This window comes from Camponotus floridanus, unplaced genomic scaffold (genome assembly GCF_003227725.1).
Source record: "Camponotus floridanus strain SB8 unplaced genomic scaffold, Cflo_v7.5 scaffold75, whole genome shotgun sequence".
Classification (NCBI taxonomy): domain Eukaryota; kingdom Metazoa; phylum Arthropoda; class Insecta; order Hymenoptera; family Formicidae; genus Camponotus; species Camponotus floridanus.
In genome coordinates this window covers 115,264-134,785 of record NW_020229844.1, presented here as the reverse complement: position 1 = coordinate 134,785, position 19,522 = coordinate 115,264, and the positions used below count along the sequence as shown (strand labels likewise).

The window sequence follows — 19,522 nt, the reverse complement described above, 5'->3', positions numbered from 1 at the left end:
GATATTAAATTATTTTTTTCTATCATGTCTGCTCATATTATTGTAGTCTATCAATATGACAGATTTCCTAGCTTTATTTGTTAAAAATTTCTTTATAAATAATTTTAATGATTCTTATCGAGCAATGATATTTACTTTTCAAATCTTCAATTTTAAATAAAACACAATTGTATTATTCTTATCAAAACTTAAATTAAAAAAAGTCAAACTAAACATTTACCTTTCTTTGAATTTCGATTTATATATTACAAAAATATGTGTAATAAATTGAAAGATATCAAATCCAAATCCTGTCTCAATTTTTCTTCCTGTTGAATATTGTCGAACCATCTTGATAGATGGATGTATTGTATTTTCTCTTGTCCACTTAATTCTTTCTGTAAAGTAAGATATGAAAATTATACAGATCATTGTTTTAGATCAAAATTCATAAAATACACTATATATATAGTTTGATTGTTACCATTATAGAATGTAAAACATAATACAATGTGACATCTGCTATAGTCTTTTCTGTACCCGTTATATATGTTACATCTTTTAATACTGTATTTAGTTCCTACAATCAAAGAACATTGATTAATATTCCATCTTTTTGTTTTTTTAAGTATAAGTATATATTATGACATTACATTGAATACTCTCTTGGCATTAACAGGAAGATCAGCGTGATTGACGCATACTGTAACATATTCTAACCATTGTTGCGTTAAAGCTTGCACTTCTTTCTCACTACAGAGCATATTGGAACATTTTGAACTCGCAACGAGTGCTTGTATAATAGTACTGAATCCTTGAATGGGTAGCGTATTTTTTCCGCATTCTGGAATAAGTATTATCTGAAACATATGTGCTTCATGTATCAATTAATTTCATAAAAATGTCGTATTTTTTATTTTTAATTTGATATCATTCTGCAAGAGAACATTCTTTTTCATGAAAAATTAACAATTTAATTAAATTTTATATATATTTATGAGGAACAAAGTATCACACTTTAAAAACGCTGATTAAATGAATACCGCTTACATTTTTATTAGAGATCTCTAGCCCTTTTGAGGGAACGTCGAGATATTGCGCTATTCTTTCTACACATTCGATATTACACAAACCCATGATAAATGTAATATAAGAATAATGTGCGACTCGTAATACAAAAGCTGTAACTTGTTGTAACAACGTTAAAAGTTCGCCATGTGCTGTCTCGATATCGATTGTAACAGCTGAGAAAAATTGACTCGAACATTTCGATATTTCGAGAATCACAAATATCGCCCTTCGATAAATTTCAAATTATGAATCGATGAATCCAAATTTTTTGTCGTTATATTCAAAATAAAATATCATATAAAAAATTACCATATAATATATAATAATATTTTAATAACGAGTTAAAAATTTGTCAGAACGCTTCATCGAATGGTCGTCAGTTTTTCATAATTTAATAGAACTTTCATTCAATATAAGCGAACGAGAGAGAGAGAGAACACAGACGATCGCAAATAATTATCGAATTTATATAAAATTATTAATTAAATAATTAGTTTATTATTCGTCCATCGTTCATTCAAATTCGTTAAATCCGATTTAAACGCGCGATATATTCATGCAAAAATATCATTGTTTTTAATGAAAGAGGCAATAATGAAAATAAATTCATTATAAAATATCGTGGAGTGAAGGACGATAGGGATTTATTCGAAACAAACGACGCAATATGCGTACAAATGGCATCCAGTTATTATGCGCCTCGTGCTCATTGATTCATTATACAAAATACGCTGCTAATTGCGCCATTTTGTCCTTTGGCGGTTTCGGTTTGCCCCGATTACGACTCTTGGTGTGACCTCGACCACGCGTGACGACTGGTTTCGAAGCTACCGCACGGTGCTTTTCTACTAACGCAGCGAATACCGGTGTGCAAAACACACAGCCGGACATTTCGGTCGCCTCGTTAGGGAGTTTACTCTTATCCTGAAATAATAAGAAATAAATACAATAGAGCACATAAGAGATCGTGATTTTCGTTGATGCATAAAAGTTATAAAAGGCATAAATAAAAATATGATTTCTTGTTAAATATCGCTATCTCTTTTATTGCGTTGCAATCATAATCTGATTCACTTATAAGCAGTCTGTAATTTCTATGCCTAAATTCTAGCGTTACCTGTTTATACTCGACAGTCACTAATTGCGCGCCGCAGTCGCATGTATCCGTATCGACTGTCACTTTGTGCGCGTTTTCGAATAGGTGGATAATAACGTCGCAACGATTACATCCCAGTTTCCACTTGGGCGCGGCTGAAGGATCGAGCACGAGAATACCTAAATCGCATTCCAAACAGCTGGATAAGCCATTTGAATTCATACCATGTGGACATGTTGGATGTGTACATGAATTGCAACCACTCATTCCTTTTTTCATATCCCTAAAAATGATAGAGGAACAATTCTCAATTTTCCTTTCAGATTGACTCTTTTATATTCGATTCTTGATGATTAATAAGGTACCTGAACGGTGGATTATTGTAACAATATGGGCAAAACGTATAACTTTTCCCTCGTGCTCCTGTTGACCATGAAAGCAATTCAAAATCATCCAATGGACACTTCAATTCCTTGTATATTCGTATGTTTCCATTTTGAGGTAAATTGTAAGTTTCGTTACAATGTGCGCAGTGCATCCTGGATGGTTTAGTTTGGATATACTTCATATATCGACGACATTTACCGCATCTGTGATATATAATAGACAATCGAAAGAAGTACATGTATAAATTTATATAAAGTAAACAAGAAAAAAGAAATCATGTAATGCGGTTATTGTCGTGATTATTGTTAATATATACCTAGAATGCGCTTTACCGGATGCCGACAGCGGAGAGAATGAGACTTCGAATAACTGATCCATAGCTTCTATACTTTGTACAAAATAATGAAACTTTTGTTTAAATATTTCCACTGTATGTTGTAAAACAGCATGAAAATCAGCGCGACCTAATGCTATTAGATTCAGTTGCTCTTCCACTGCAGATCTCATTGTGGGTAAAACTAATTCAGGATCTATCTAATGAGAAGAGAATATATATGTTTTACGGAAAATATATCATTATCAGTATCGCAAATTGAAATCAATGATACCTTTTGATATCCATGAACCAAAACGATTCCAAGAGAAGTGGGCACTAATTTTCTACCTGCTGCAACAGTGACATAGTTTCTAATACAAATATTATTTATATGTACAGGGATTGAAGCGTCTGTTCCAATGCCATGTTTTTCCATAAGAGTTATCAATTCTGCTTCTGTTAAATAATCCGGCGGTTGTGTATAACATTCGATTAATTTTGCCTGTAACAGTAAAAGCAAGTGCTCTATCTATTGCTAAATTACAATAATCCTCTTTTTAAATACCCAAACAGAAAAATTAACATAAATACATGATAAAAATATCTCTTACCTCTTGTATATTTACTTTTTCGTCGAGCGTAAATTTCGGTAGAGTATCATTATTGCCAAGCGCTTGCCAAGTAAGAATACTTGTGTATCCAGGACTTAACAAACTGTGGCCAGTTGCTGTAAATGTTTCTATGCCTATTTCAAATTTTATTGTAGTGCTCATATATTTACAATCCCGCGCCAACTAGAATTCAAAACAGAAAAAAAAAAAAATATATATATATATATATATAATGTCCACTTATTTTTCAAAATTTCACAAATCATACATCAATATCAAACATACCGTAGCAATAAAGTGTCGCGTTATGTAATCGTACAATCTCCATGAATCACCGTCGAGTTCGTTTCTCGTTGCATGTTTCATGGGTGTTATAGGGGGATGGTCACCTGCATCATGACCTTTCTTTGGTCTATTAATACCAGCTGCTACTATTTTACGAACTTCCTCGCCCCAATCTGGAGAATTTTGTTGTTGTTTCAATGTTGAACTTGAAAAAATAAAATAATTATAATAAGAGTAAACCATGTATATATACAAAATTACTATTTGACGATTGATTTATATCAAGGATTCTATAAGCTATGTCTTACAGCAAATCAAAATTTTCAGGATACGATGTCGTTTCTGTTCGTGGGTAACTTATGTATCCTTGAGTGTAAAGTCTTTCTGCAATTTGCATTGCGTGTTGTGGACCCATTCCCAATCCAGAACTTGCAATTCGCATCAATTCCACTGTATTTAAAGCTATAGGTCGCGATTTTGATTTCTCTGTACTTTGTACACTCACTACACTATACAAAATTTTGAATATTTTATAATCTTCTAATTTACACAAAGATTTTAAGAATGTATAAGGTATAACTCACGTTGCGCGATCGTGTTCCTTAACATGACTTAGGAACATGTTTGCAACCTCTTTGTCAAAAGAACGTACACGACTCCAATTTAATACAATATCTTGACCATCAGAACACTTAATAGTTACCTAAAAATAATATGAAAATATTATATTATATCCTTCTTAATACAAAGTATGTTTTAAAGTACATATCATTATATACCTGTAACACCCAATATGGATCTGGTTTGAAAGTTTGGATCTCATCATGCCTTTGAACACAGAATCCTAATGTTGGCGTTTGGCATGGACCATAAGAAATAAGAGATACATCTAAATCTCCATATTTACCCTAAAAAGTATAATAACATACATTTCAAAACCTTTTATTAGCCCTACATATTATGTAAGAACATTTGTATAACCTACTTGAAAAAATTTAGTTTGATATCGTGTAAATGCACAGCCTATTCGCAAATCCAACTCTTGACGCGCATCAACGCTTTTTGCTTCATTTTCATTGGGTTTTATTAAATTTGACAAAGCAGATTTTATATCCTTTTCTGTGATAGCAGAAAATCGTGCTCGCCATATATCCTATTGAAGATAAAATTATGAGAATTTGTTCAAAAAAAAAAAATCTAAAAGAGAAGATTTAAAAGCTTTAATATTGAACTTACATTTATGTGTAACTTCCTATGCATTCCTTGCTGTACGGCATTTATAACTTCGAAACAAATATTTTCACCTTCCTTGTCACAATCTAGCCATAATATTAAATAATCGCAATGACTTCCTTCCTTTGCCAGAAAATATGGTATTTTTAGTTTAGGTACTGCTTCTTTTTTCTCAGTTGGACATGAGAATAATTCTGCCTAGAAGTATTAAAAAACATCCAATTATCATTGGAAGCATAATAAGAATAGAAAAATGCAATGTATCCAATTTTACCGGATCCACTTTGTCCCAATTGTTATATTTTCCAATGAAATCCAACGTCATGACGTGTCCGCATACAGAGGTCATTTTGAAATTCACCGTCTCGGATTTGAATTGTCCCACCCATTCGTGGACGGAACAAGATCCATTCAATCCTAGAAATAATATTTGTAAAGAAAAAAAGGGAAGGAAAAATGGAAAAAGAGAAAAATTTAATTTAAATTATATATCTACCTTTCCTAGTACTACATCGTCCATTGCTCAATATATTGGCGAGGGATGCTGCCAAAGAGGGTTTTTCAGCTACCATCAAAGCAGTTTTCATTTCTGCTACGATATTTTGTTCATATAATTATCACTATAAATAAAAGATTTCGATTAGCGTCGTCTCAGGTATCGCAATTTAAATAAAGGCATCATCACTTGTCAGATTCTTGGCACTGACGAGATGTTATGTATACTAAAGTAGACCGGTTTTATACAAAAGTAGCCCGATTGGAAAAACTCATTGTGATCTACTGTAGATATGTAGATTTTTTTCATTACCGATAAGTAATGTATAATGACAAGAGCTCATGTTTTTTTTTAAACAGTTACACAAAAAGATCTGTTTTCGATGACAAAAGTAATTGAATAAATTAAACTATATATAACAATGAACTGAATAAGTTTAAAAAATAATTGGCATTTGACATTTTCGAACCATACGTCAGTAATGTCATATCCTTCTATTACCACCGAGTAATTGCCTATCAACCGAGTTCCCTTGAAAATTTGCTTGGTATTTTATTTTCATTTAAAAGTAATTTGATTTTGAAACATAATTACAAACAATTTTTCGATATTGTGGAAAGTCGGCAAGGGATTTCTGATAGACTTGATTTGACTTGATATATATCTGTGAAAAGCGAAAATAAATATTATATAGATTGTGAATTAAGCAATATCACTATTTTTGCAACTTAAAACTTAAAAGGTAGATCATAACCTAAATAATAACATTTCATCAATAACTTGTATCTTTTACATCAGGATTTAAATAGTTTATAAATTACAACTCAAATACATTTATATTTATATATTATATATTTAGCCTACGATTGAAAATATCGAAACTCTGAATTATGCTCAGTATTATAATGTCATAAAAATTCGATACAGTATCACTATTTATTGTAAATTTTCAATTTTTAATATGTATCTTTTTTTACAGTTAATATCAAAATCAATTATGTTAACTATTTTACAATTTAATCATTCATTTTTGCATTCTTATTAATCTATCGAATTTATATAGCTAATATTAATTTATATAGTTTGTATTATATATGTGAAAAAAATTTATGTAAATATCATGTAAACAATTCATGTAATCTTTGAGCATAATTATGATCATAATTTATCTCGTAACTATTTTATTACGAAAAATGTGCAAATGTATTTACTACTTTAACTGTTCTAAAGATAAGAAACACGAATGTTTTAATCTAAAATCACTGAATCACTAAATCACGAATGTTTTAATCTGTAACTCTATAACACTATATTTTCTTACTGATAATGAAAATGTTTACAGAAGCATGCAACAAGTTTTTTTAATTCACGTCAACTTTTTCAGATCGGCCGTTTTTAATATCTTGTTAACGATATAATTTTTTGTGTAATGGAAAATAGAAGAAAAACGGAACGATTTACAATAAACATTTATTATTCGATGTATCTCGATAAATTATACTAGATTATATTAAATTGCTAATGATACTATTATAATTGCTAATGTAACTGACATTGAAAAATTATTCATACACGTGTATTTTTATTCGTACGACGTATTGCCAATTAAATCGAATTTGCATTTATATTAAATATAGATTGAATATTTGCATTTATATATAAAAAAACCGAAATTAAATTTAAAAAACTAATTTTTAGAGTTAGAAATTTTAGTTAAAGGGAACAAATCTTTAACCCTCTGCGATACAAGAATAATAAAGAAGCGATTAATATGCGTCATCGATCTGACATTTCTGGACGATTGATGATGAGACCTTCGAACATAAGCATAACTCAATGATGCAATCAGCCTTTACACGCAAGTATATATCCGTCATCCACATCAGATCATTAAAGATATTTTTTCATCAATTTACGTCTTTTTTCCCCACAAATATTACAATTAAATATTTCGAAGTTTCCAGCAGGCGGTTTCAAAATATCCGAGGGGAGAGACGATGGAACACGGCGCGGAGCGGTGTGTACGTATAACGCAAAAGGAGGATATCGATTGCGACTCGCGATGCTACGTACAACGAGAGGCAATACGCAATTTCATCTTGGAAGCGCGATATCCGTTCCGGATCCGGACCAGAGGAAGAAGCTCCTGGATTGAATCAGCTTTCGCCGTTTGTTAAGGAGGTAGCGAATTCTATCGCGGGGAAGCGGCATCACAATCGTGGCAGGATCGAGTCACTCGAGAAAGTCACTCGAGTGGTCCAGGGTGGGTGTCGGGGGGATGGTGGAGGTGTGAGTGGGGATGCGTGCGATATACATATGTGTATGGGTACGGAACCCGCTATGTAGTTAGGCTCCGCGCTTGGACCATGTCGAATCAGTCGGTGAATGTATCGCGGTGCGAGTGGTAGGGTCCCCCTGTCACCTAAAAAAACTGGAGTCCGCGCGATTCTCTCGCGACTAGAGTTCGGAAAGTGTCTCTCGAGAGCGTGTCGCACCTCCTCGTCCCCGGTTCACCCCCCTCGAGCAACGGCGGCGACGACGGCGGCTCCTTATGGGGTTGGTGGTCGCGCGCGTGCACGCGCGCCCGGACGACGTAGGACGACGTACGCGGCGCGACGAGAAGAACGGTGAGATGACTATCCGTCCTGGGCGCGGCGAACCCCGGGGGAAACGAGATCTGTGCGAGAGCTGAATTACGCGTGCACGCAACACAGGATCGGCCGGCATGTGCACGCGGCCTCGCCGGAGCGGGAGAGCGGTCATCTCGGCGATCATCGTCCTCTTACTCTGGCGGATTCGCTGCTGTCGGAGCGATATCGCGGACGACGCGGTAATCCCGGCCTGTAACGTCACCGCCGACAGGCGGGAGCTCGTGTGTCGCGGCGCCGATTTACTCACCGTCGAGGCGATCTACGACGTCGATCTGTCACGAGCCGTCGACGTTCCCGTTAATGTCACCAAGATGTGAGTATCGAGTGCGACCTCCCCAGGATCAATCTCGGCGGGCGCCGAGAGTGGAAGATCCACAGCTGATCGGATCTGAGACTCTTCGTGGCGCGGAGGCAGAAGTGTCAATAATGATCCTGCGCGTTGATAGATGAGAGCGAAAATGGACCGTCCACAATCTTTCGTGTTGATTCTTTACGATTTTTCGCTCGAGGAACTCGTTTGTTCAATTAATAAGTATATACCTTTCATTGATTATATATTCCATATTATATATTCCATATTATATAAACCCATTGCTCATTCTTCTCGAGACTAAAAATATCTATATATAGTCATTATAGTATATATGGAATCACGTATATGTAAAAATGATGTTTTACGTATAAATATCGTCTTTTCAATATCGTCTTTTAAATTCTCTTTGCAAATGCATTTAGAGAGGATAAATAGACACTTGACATCGCGCGTCCTACATACGATTCTAGCCGCGGGCCTTGCGTCTCGCGTCTATGTATCTCTTTCAAGTCTCTCCCTTTTATATGTATATATATCCTGATTTTAATTACACTTACATTTATAAGTAGCGTTTCGCAATAAGAAAGCCGCGCGAGATATGCGATTAAGGGAAAGAGAGCAGCGATTTTTTTTCAAGCATATAATTAACTATGCACGCGTACCTTCGTGTTCTTCCTTCGCCTCCGCCATAGATTTTTTTCTCCGATTTATCGCCGCGTTTCTTCGCCGCATTTACTCTTATATCATAATACGAAAGTTATCAAACGGGCACTTTCGATTCAGCGATAGATAAAATAAAAGAAGTAACGTACATTGCGACGCGACCTACATACCAAGCGAAATGACAGTCGATATTCTATGGATCGTGATTTAGGATCACAAAGGGGGAGAACAGGTGGAATTTATGCCAGCCCGTGCGTTCCGCTTTTCGCAGAACCGCTCGCGATTTTATTTTCCGCCGCTATAAAAGATTGTGCCACTTTGCTCTTCTACCTCGTCCGAAAAACTTGCGAAAACTGCAAATCGATCCTCGTTCGTTGCTTCCTTTTTTTTTTTTAGAAATAACATCCCGGCGATATTTCGAGCTCGGCTGCTCTTAGTCCTTTTTTGGAATAACAGCGAAAAAAAAATATGAATGGACGTAACACATCGCGGTCACTTTTACGTCGCTTCTTCTCATCTTTCCTCCCTATGTCTTTTTTAAATATTTTTTTAACAGATCATCAGACCTATACGGATGCGATAATTGTTTTTTTCTTAAAACGAAGTGATTTACCTGTTCCCTTAAATTTAATTAATCGTCGCGAATCATCGAGATACCGAGAATTTTAATAATTTCTTCGGATCGTTTGCAAATATTTGTAATTTATTAATAGATTCCTTTATAAGTGCTCCACGTCGTGCAACGTTCTTTCGTTAATATTGTAAGAAAATACGGAAGGTGACCATGGTTCCTCATGATTCTCCTCACGTTCGCGCCGATGCGGCGCGTGATGTCTATTGTGAAAGTAATTCCATTCCCGAACTTGATTCATTTTATCTGCGAAACGATGTAAGAACATTTGAAATTTTATTAGCATTATTCTTGAATGTCTGATTTTTCTTATCGCGTTATCATTGCAAGCTTCGAATGTCTCGAGAAGAATCTTTTCTTTTCTGGAGGATTTTTTTTTACGGCAATGTGCTCCGTCTGCACAGAAACGATGATTCAGGTCTTATAGTGCGTCGAACGATATATTAAATTATTGATGTATGCATTGTATAGGTACGGGGAGTACAAAGACTGGCAGATTTCAGGCAGTCCTTGAACATGAAGCGTCGAAAGTTTTCAAAGGCCTGCGTCCGTAAGGGGAATCACGGTTCCCAAAAGCGTAATTAGAATCCAATGTTCGTACGCCGAGAAAGTTCCATTGGAACTTTAAAAAAAAACGAGCTCGCGAAAGTATCGAAAGACGTCGTGCTCTCTGCCCATGTTTTTTCTATTTTAAGATGAATGAATGAGAGGAAAAATACTGTGCGCTCAATTCACGAGAGACACGGATTGCATCGTGGAGCATCATTCTTCTTTCTTTTTCTCTTTTTTCTCTGTCAAAATACATGCTGAAAATGTTTAAAAATATGCGCGAGAAAATAGTAAATATCTCAAATAATTCATTAGTAATTTTTTGAAGAAAAATGACTAATAAATTATTATGGATATAAGATATAAATAAGAAAAAATCATAAGTATATGTCATAATATATAAGAGTCACGTAAATCCGTTGATGGCGATTGCGTGCGAGCAAGTTGTCGTGTCGGGCAAATGCACTCGCTGGCCATTTGCAACAATAATCTTCCATAAATACAAGCGTTTCCCCTTATTTCGCTACATTAGATAACGTGAAAACTATCCAACAACCTGGTCTCGTTAGAGGAGCAAAAAATTTATTTTTTTCAATTAATTTCTCGTTGCGGTTGCAGCTAAACATTTTGCGCTCCAATCATAAACTTTCCGCCCCTTATTACTGTAAAATGTTTCTTCGTGTCCCGTTTCGCTTAAACGAATAAGTAGACATCGATCCATCCTGAGTGAGCAAGGTCGAGGGACCCATAAAAATCCATGCTAGAATCTAGCCCCTCGATCCGTTCCTCTCGATTCGCGCTCACGCGACACGAGCGTAAAAGCGATTTGCTAGTTTCCTCAACAGTGTCCTACTTTTTTTATCGCCCACGTTATGCCCGTAAAAGCTCTCTGCTCATTCTTGACCGATGTTTCACGCCGATCTCAACACCCGTTTTGATGTTAATCGGTCGAAATTGACGTGATTATTTCACCAACGAGAGGAATGATTTTCGAATGATAGATTGCTGATAAAAGATAAAATATATCTCGTATATTTTTTAGAGAGAGACTCTAATGATATAAATCGAATATTTAATCGCAGGCATGATCGTCCTTATTAAAGAATCTCGATCACTCACCGATGATCTTTAATAAAATGTCCGTAGTGAGGAACAATAAAAATTATATTAACAACATGTATAAGAGCATTGAATCTGTGGTTTTGCTTATGCTCGCGGGAGCACAATCAGCTTCGGATACAGTGATCTCTCTCGCAGTCATCTTTCGTAAAAGAATTATTTTTAGAAGGCATCGGAGACCCGCGCGAGATGATCCTTCGCCGGTTAACATCGTTTACATGTTTCGCTCCCCGCAAATCTTGCGTATATATGTAAAGGGAAAAAGTTACGCGAATCTATATTTTCTCTGATATTAGAAACACTACAAAATCGGAGAGGAATGCTCGGACATCTCCCGTGTCTCATACTTTAGTTGCGAAAGCTCCTTCTAATTTATTGTGTAATGTGCGATCTTATAGAATTGCCCTTTTCATATAATTGTTTCAGTGATCTATCCAACAATAATATAACGGACATTCCAATACGTGCTTTCCATCGATTCCCCAATCTCAAAATTTTGTAAGTATTCGTATTTATTACGTATTTAATGAGATTTCTCGATGTGCGAAAAAAATTACGGGGTTGAAATAGATGTTACATTCCCGGGGGGAAAAGTCTATATATAAAATATATGTTTTCATATGTTTTTCCATATATGTTTTCTTTCTCTTACGCAATCTCCTATCCGTATATGCAGGAAAAATAATAAGAAAGAAAAATAATTGAAAGAAAAAATAATTAAAGAATTGAAAAATTAGAAGAATTTTTTTGCATTGATTTTTTTTTAGAAAAATAAAAAATTAGCAAAAAAGTCTATATATGTAATGGTATATAAAAGAGAATCAAACTTAAATATAGAATATTATACAATTTTTAATAGCAATTTTACCGTTTCTAAAAAAATAAACTAGTTTTACCGTTTCTAAATAAATAAATAAGCAAAAATGATTTTTTTTAATTTTTCTTGCATAAACGGATAAAGAATATATATGTTTATTTCATTTACATGTATATATGATAATATATATATTTACATATAATTATATATGAACTTTTTTCTTGTGACTTTTTTTCACATATATAATTACTTTTAGATTTCTTCGACGTAATCATTTGCGAATTATTCACAACGACGCGTTTATAAATTTGGCGAGCCTGTATATACTGTAAGTATGTGAAAAAAATAAGATCGATTTATCTCCCTTAATATTTTATCCGCAATATTTTTCGTGTTCGTCTTATTCCTCCTCAGGGAACTTGATGAAAATTACTTGACGAGTATCCCGGCCGCTGCTGTAAATCTACCTGGTCTCAAAGATTTGTAAGTGTGTCTGTTGTCCACATGAAGTCTCTTCACAATTACCTCTCATTGAAATAATTTTCCGTCTATTTCGAGTGCGATATAAACTTTCATGAATCTCTCACGTGTATTTCCGCAGATCTATTTCGAACAATAAAATAGAACAACTCACGAGAGATGCGTTTCGCCATGCTGGTAATTTGGTGTCGCTCGATTTACGCGGAAATCCTATTAAGGAGATACACGATGAGACCTTCCAAAATCTTGGTAAACTTCGTAAGTTGTAAGTAATTTACATGCATTTCCTTGTTATCCGTGTTATGAAAATTACACGCGACAAGTGCAACAGAGACTGTGGCGCGTTGGAAGATAACGTCACGCGTTCTCTTATTAATTATAGGATATTATCGAATACGAAGGAATTGCGGATCTTCCCTAATCTAAGGGGAGCAACATCTTTGGAAATATTGAGATTGGATCGTTCCAAGCTGAAGAAAGTCCCTTCTAATCTTTGCCGGCAATGCCCGAAACTCAAAAGTCTGTAAGTTTAATAAAGTCTGTATGATTTAAGAATCTTTAGAGACACCGTATATAACATTTTAATTGAAGAAATTGCAATAGAAATTAAGATAAACGATAAAAATTAATAATAAAAATTAACATAACTATTGGAGTATTCAATTGATTTTGAAATAAAAGAAAACGAATAACAAATATTAATTATTAAAAAATATAAATTAATGAAATTAATGAAAAAAATAAGTAAAGTAAAAATAAAAATTAAGAAATTTTTGTAGAATAAAATAAAAATAGAATAAAATATAATTTCATCTATCCGTTATCTATCATTTTACATTTGACAATGATTATCTCTGATGTTTTTTATGTATATTCTATATTTCTGATTTTAGTAACATGAAATCTAATCATTTGACGGAGATACCAAATTTACGAAATTGTAATGAACTCCGCGTTTTGTAAGTATGTAGTGTAATAGATATACATTGATAATATATATCCACAAATAATCGAACATATTAAAAAGATATTTTATTAATGATATAAATACTTTCTTTTTTTAGGGATTTAGCTAGTAATATGATTTCCGTGTTACCCGACGATGCGTTTAAAGGTTTAAATATGTTACACGATTTACTTTTATCCAATAATAATCTACAGAGTATCTCCAGCGATGCGTTCACTGGATTACCTAGACTTCAAGTTTTGTAAGTTCGGTATTTGGCTCGTATTACTTTGATCCGATAGATGTGTTTTTGATGATTTCGACATATTTATATTTGAGTTTTAATTACTTTTTTTTAGAGATTTGGAGAATAATTACATCGAATACATACATCCTGACGTATTCAGAGAAACAAAACATTTACAGGACCTGTAAGTGTGTTCGTAAGCATGTAGTTATTTTATAAATCATTATTTATAGAATCTTTGTTTATAGAAATTTGGGAAACAATATTTTTCCTACACTGCCGATAAGAGGTCTTGCGGGATTATTACATCTCAAAACGTTCAATAATCCCGCCCTGCGAGAATTTCCGTCTCCCGAAAGATTTCCACGAGTGCAAACAATGTTGCTGTCATACGCTTATCATTGCTGTTCGTTCCTATCGATCGAAGTAGAGGAATCTGTCACAAGGTCGCCGGTACGGGAATCGATTTTGTTCCCTACCGACGATTTCGATAGCAGTTTATGGAATTCAACTTTCAGCGATATTTGGCCACAATTGGGTAAATGGCTTTTGCTATTTTTTCTTCTCTTTCTATTTTTTTTATCTATTTTTTTTTGCATCCTGCATTTTTAATACATGCATCGTGCTTCTTTGTAACACTTAATTGCTGCAAAGCATCTCTATCTCTGCAAACTCGGTCATTCAAAAACATTTATACACAGTTATACACTTAGAGTTATACACTTAGAGATAGAAAAACCATTTATACACTGATAGATAGTGAAAAGTAGAGTATGTTCGCATCATATCTCATCATTTTCGATCTTTGCGGCACTGAAGTGATAACATTTTTTAGATAACTTGACCGACAAATTCGGATCGCAGATAAATGAACTTTGGGCTAACTTTGGTTCAGATTTTACCTATCCCGGAAACCTGCCTTCCTACGTAGAGGATTATTTCGACAATCAAGATGCTCGAACGACAGCGATAACTCGGACACCCTCTCGTATCCAATGTTTGCCGCAACCCGGTATGTTACAAGTGACCCGGAAATGGCCTCAAACGTTATAAACTGTGATGATGATGTTCGATATTTTATCTATTTTTGATTAATTCACATACAAAATATACATGAAATATTTTCAGGTCCTTTCCTACCGTGCCAAGATTTGTTCGATTGGTGGACCTTACGGTGCGGTGTTTGGATAGTCTTCCTGCTCGCCATGCTTGGTAATGGTACTGTGGTGTTTGTCTTGATATTTTCGAGAAGCAAGATGGATGTGCCACGATTTTTAGTCTGTAATTTAGCCGCTGCCGACTTCTTCATGGGTGTTTATCTAGGTAATTTTCTCTATCTTTTTTATATCGATTTAACGTGTCAACGTTACGTACATAATTCTGCATTTATGTTCCCTGTATTATAATTGATTAAAATAAATAACAAGTAATAGTTATAGTAATATCTCTCTTTTTCCACCGTCTGTCTTAGAAATATTTTATCTCGATAAACAATATTTTGTTTCAGGTTTATTAGCTGTCGTCGATGCATCAACATTGGGAGAGTTTCGAATGTACGCAATACCATGGCAAATGTCACCCGGATGTCAATTGGCTGGTTTTCTAGGTGTTCTCAGCTCCGAATTGAGCGTCTACACGCTCGCCGTTATTACTCTGGAAAGAAACTACGCAATAACGCACGCAATGCACTTGAACAAGCGGCTCTCGTTGAAGCACGCAGGTTACATTATGACGATAGGTTGGTGTTTCGCATTGTCGATGGCGAGTTTACCATTATTAGGGGTCTCGGATTATAGAAAATTTGCCATTTGTTTGCCATTCGAGACTAATGGCAGCGCCGCGCTCGCGTACGTGGTATTTCTCATGCTTATTAACGGAGTGGCCTTCTTGATACTAATGGGCTGCTACCTGAAGATGTACTGCGCGATACGTGGTTCCCAGGCATGGAATTCGAACGATTCTCGTATCGCGAAAAGAATGGCTTTACTCGTCTTCACTGATTTTCTCTGCTGGTCACCGATAGCCTTCTTCTCTCTCACAGCAACCTTTGGATTGCAATTGGTGTCTTTGGAGCAAGCCAAAGTTTTCGCCGTATTCGTACTACCGCTCAACTCTTGCTGCAATCCCTTTCTATATGCGATCCTTACGAAGCAGTTCAAGAAGGATTGCGTGTTAATATGCAAAGCAATCGAAGAGTCGCGTGTGACTCGTGGTATTGGCAGGTGCCGGCACAGCTCCAATTTCAGCAATCGACAAACACCGGCCAATACCAATAGTCTCGTTGATCGATCGTCGCGAGAAAATCAAGGGCCGCTTCAAACACCGTGCGCTTGCGGAAATTCGAGACTCCTAGAAACCGGAAGCCGTTGCTCGTCCTACCGCTGGTGGAGTGCCGGGATATTCTGGCCATGCACGCGCGACTCCCGACACGCGCGACACACGCGTAGCGATCAGTACGCCTATCAGATCGCCCAGATCCAACAGAAGCAGCATAAACGTGCGTCCTCGGTATCGTCCAGCGAGAACTTTTCTTCGTCCAGGTCCGACTCCTGGCGGCAGGCGCACCATTGTGGCATACCGCTCCGATTATTAGATCCGAAACGGAGAGCCTCTTCCTGGTTGATCACTAGGAAACCATCGCAGGATTCGAACTTAAGCTCGTCTCGCAACGATTCCTCTGGTTCCGCGACCACTGCCAGCACCAGTACTTGGCGCATTTCGAGATCCAGTGCCTCCTTAGAGATTAGCGCGCGTAATAATACGCCGAGGCCGGTTAGACCGAAGCCACGACTGACACGTCAACTCGCCATCCAGGAACCGGAACCTCCGGGGTCTCCGAGTAGATTGGCCGTTAGATTACTCGCCACGATACCTTCCGCAGCTGAGACCAGCGATCAGCAAGATGATGAGAATATGCCGACGAATTAAAAATTTCTATCTGACTATTTTTATGTATTATATATACATAACACGCGCAATATTTTCTAAATGTATTATTCTCATCAAGCGAATTCTTCAACAAATTCAGTATTAACGATCTTCGCTGATATACCTGTGTAGTTTGTAGTTATATATGTACGTATATTTATATTTATGGCATTTTATATACATCTTTAGAATTGTTGCTTAAGCGAAATAGAATGCGCGAAAAGAGTAAAATAGAGATTATGTAAGTGATATTAATATTATCAGTGATTTTGAACGGGTTTTCTCGTTTCTTGTTTAATGGGATAATCTGAATTTTAACAAAACATTTACGGAATGCCAACAAAAATACGCTCATACGTTTTAAGAGATAATCAATAAATGCAATTGTTCTTGCAACGAAACGTAATAGAATTGTAAAGTCAAACGATATTGATCCATTTCTGTTTGAATTAAATAGAAGTTTAACAAAATGTAGTCCATCCGTCCGTCCGTATGTGTATATATATGTTATGTATTTATATTTTTACGTTATATAAGACTGACTATGGGTTCTTCAACTCTGTACCATTTGTACACTGATCATTGATCAAAGAACCTCCACTACTAGTCTCAATAGACAGTAGTCTTCGATAGTTATTACATGGAACTATATACATAACGAGATACTTTAATTTATATAGCAAATAAATCTACATAAACTATATATTTAACAACGGTTACACCGTTTTAAGTACAATATAAGATTTTGAGCCAAATCACAGTTTACCTCTTGCGCGATGTTTAAATAATCTTGATAATGGCGTACTTATATATTTTTGGCAGATTATATATTTTATTGTACGGACGGAGAGTCATGTTTGTGCCGCTATCAAACGTAAACATTGCGTAGAGGCAGATTTAAAATAATTAATGTAATTTTGTTAATTCCACGAAATTTTGTCTGCAAAAATCTTTTTTTTTTTTAATTACTGTAATTCGGAAATTATTGTTCCAATATTTTCGCTAAGGAAAAAATTGGTGAGAAAAATCTCCAAATTGGATAGAGATTTTGTTAATAGCAAAAAAACCGCTGATTTTAGAATATCTTGAGTATACATACACATATATATGTATAAATCAGCGCAAACAAATTCGATTAATATCAAAAAAGTTAATCACATTGCGAATTTTAATAAGTGGTTTGTTAAAAGTAGTTGATAATAGCATGCGAGGATGTGTTAACGAAAATCAAATAAACCTTTGTGAAACTGATCGATTGATAATAAATATTCTTTAGGCTCGGCGAAGTAATTTAAGCTGAGCTAAAGGTCTGCGACTAAAATTATAATACTTAAATCTGTGAAAGTTAAAATTATTGAAATAAAGTTAATATATGTATACACGCAGCGTGAATAAAAAGTTCTATGCATAAGAAACGAATTAATATATCTATACATAAGAAAATGTGATTGCTTATTTATCCTACATTGCATGCATATTCGGTTGTTGTTCATTTAGCGTTTCTTTTTGTTTAAACTTGGCTCATTTATTTTTGTAAAATGTCACTTTTGCATATTACAGGGAAGACGCGCCGCAAGCGACACATTGTCATTTAAAGACTATAATAATTTAAATACGGATATATACATTAATTAAATGACTCTAATATATTTCTCGTCTCAAAATATATACTCAACAACGATTCAATACGGCACAGAGGAGTGCGGCAGACCAAAATTCTTTATCTAATGAATTCATATAATTAAATATATATATCTCATACTACTTATAGTATATATAGATAATGAAATCAAATATTGTTCATTTTAAAAGTAACATAGCAAGATACATAGCCTTATAACTGTCCTTTGTAAATATTAAATTCATTGCTTCGAAGTCCACTAAGGAAGAATATTTTGTGGAGAGCTAACGACCATTTTTAATAACGAAATCAGTTTCGATGACAAAACTGACACATTCTAATCTCGTACGTATCTTCTCGCTATTATATTTCTTCGTGATAACGGATAATTGTGCGTTATTCTTCGTATAAAGAACGGTAAACATAATGTTTGTGCAAATTACTTGTGAAAATACAACATATTAATGAATATCATCATTATTATATCATCATTCATTGGATGATTATAATGCAAGGTATGCATAGTTACGTGACCTCATCAATGTAGTCAATAGATATTATTATAATTAGAAAAATATGAAACCTGTTTCTTATAATTTCATACAAGACAATAAAGATTATATAATATAAATAAAATACACATGTTTCTTTAAAGTGTTTTGCGAACTTTAGTTGTATTGAGATCTAAATGTGTCAATATTTTGTCATGAAATTATAGATTTTCATCAAAGTCGCGCAAAACAATTTCGTCTATAAAGGATATATACAGAAATCGTGCGTTCTAACTTTATACTTGAGCATAAACGAGTAATCAAATTTAACACAAATAATCAAAATAAGCTAATACTATTTGCAAACTGATATAGCGGGGAAATTATTACACAATTGTATTACGCGAGTAGGGAATATAATGGTGACAACCTTTTTAACAAATTACTAAAACTGCAGAATTTTAATCTCGCAGTAATATAAATAATTCTGTAAGTAATTTAATTTTGAGCTGAGTGCATATAAGGATGAATTAATTAACAATGGCATTAGATGTTATTATGTTACGATTAGGGATATTAAAAAAATTTGTAG

General features: G+C 34.8%; 3 protein-coding genes across 5 annotated transcripts; 1 reads left to right on the top strand and 2 right to left on the bottom strand.

Moving 5' to 3' along the window:
* Positions 1 to 245: 245 nt before the first annotated feature.
* On the bottom strand, positions 246 to 1,116 carry LOC105249166 (eukaryotic translation elongation factor 1 epsilon-1). The gene is made up of 4 exons (XM_025414064.1): positions 1,030 to 1,116; positions 642 to 839; positions 464 to 559; positions 246 to 377 (listed from the first exon to the last, which is right to left on the bottom strand). The coding sequence occupies exons 1-4, from the start codon at positions 1,114 to 1,116 to the stop codon at positions 246 to 248; spliced, it is 513 nt and encodes a 170-aa protein (XP_025269849.1).
* A 553-nt stretch (positions 1,117 to 1,669) lies between these two features.
* On the bottom strand, positions 1,670 to 8,388 carry LOC105249164 (DNA topoisomerase 3-beta-1). 2 transcript variants are annotated; one of them, XM_011254439.3, is made up of 15 exons: positions 8,373 to 8,388; positions 5,475 to 5,598; positions 5,253 to 5,395; positions 4,982 to 5,176; positions 4,731 to 4,898; positions 4,525 to 4,653; positions 4,330 to 4,448; positions 4,054 to 4,254; positions 3,746 to 3,950; positions 3,461 to 3,643; positions 3,142 to 3,351; positions 2,850 to 3,067; positions 2,512 to 2,736; positions 2,168 to 2,429; positions 1,768 to 1,974 (listed from the first exon to the last, which is right to left on the bottom strand). In XM_011254439.3, exons 2-15 carry the CDS (start codon positions 5,563 to 5,565, stop codon positions 1,768 to 1,770), a joined length of 2,556 nt encoding a protein of 851 aa, XP_011252741.1. In that variant the 5' UTR covers positions 5,566 to 5,598; positions 8,373 to 8,388. The 2 variants fall into 2 exon arrangements, with proteins under 2 accessions (XP_025269831.1, XP_011252741.1); XM_025414046.1 differs by lacking the exon at positions 8,373 to 8,388 and having other exon boundaries at positions 1,670 to 1,974; positions 5,475 to 5,565.
* LOC105249165 (lutropin-choriogonadotropic hormone receptor) lies at positions 7,673 to 18,960 on the top strand. Of its 2 annotated transcripts, none has more exons than XM_011254443.3 (13): positions 7,673 to 8,438; positions 11,827 to 11,898; positions 12,474 to 12,545; positions 12,632 to 12,700; positions 12,819 to 12,962; positions 13,080 to 13,220; positions 13,591 to 13,656; positions 13,762 to 13,905; positions 14,003 to 14,074; positions 14,139 to 14,428; positions 14,786 to 14,902; positions 15,019 to 15,213; positions 15,398 to 18,960. In XM_011254443.3, exons 1-13 carry the CDS (start codon positions 8,200 to 8,202, stop codon positions 16,816 to 16,818), a joined length of 3,042 nt encoding a protein of 1,013 aa, XP_011252745.1. In that variant the 5' UTR covers positions 7,673 to 8,199; the 3' UTR covers positions 16,819 to 18,960. The 2 variants fall into 2 exon arrangements, with proteins under 2 accessions (XP_011252745.1, XP_011252743.1); XM_011254441.3 differs by having other exon boundaries at positions 8,200 to 8,438; positions 14,726 to 14,902.
* Positions 18,961 to 19,522: the final 562 nt, after the last annotated feature.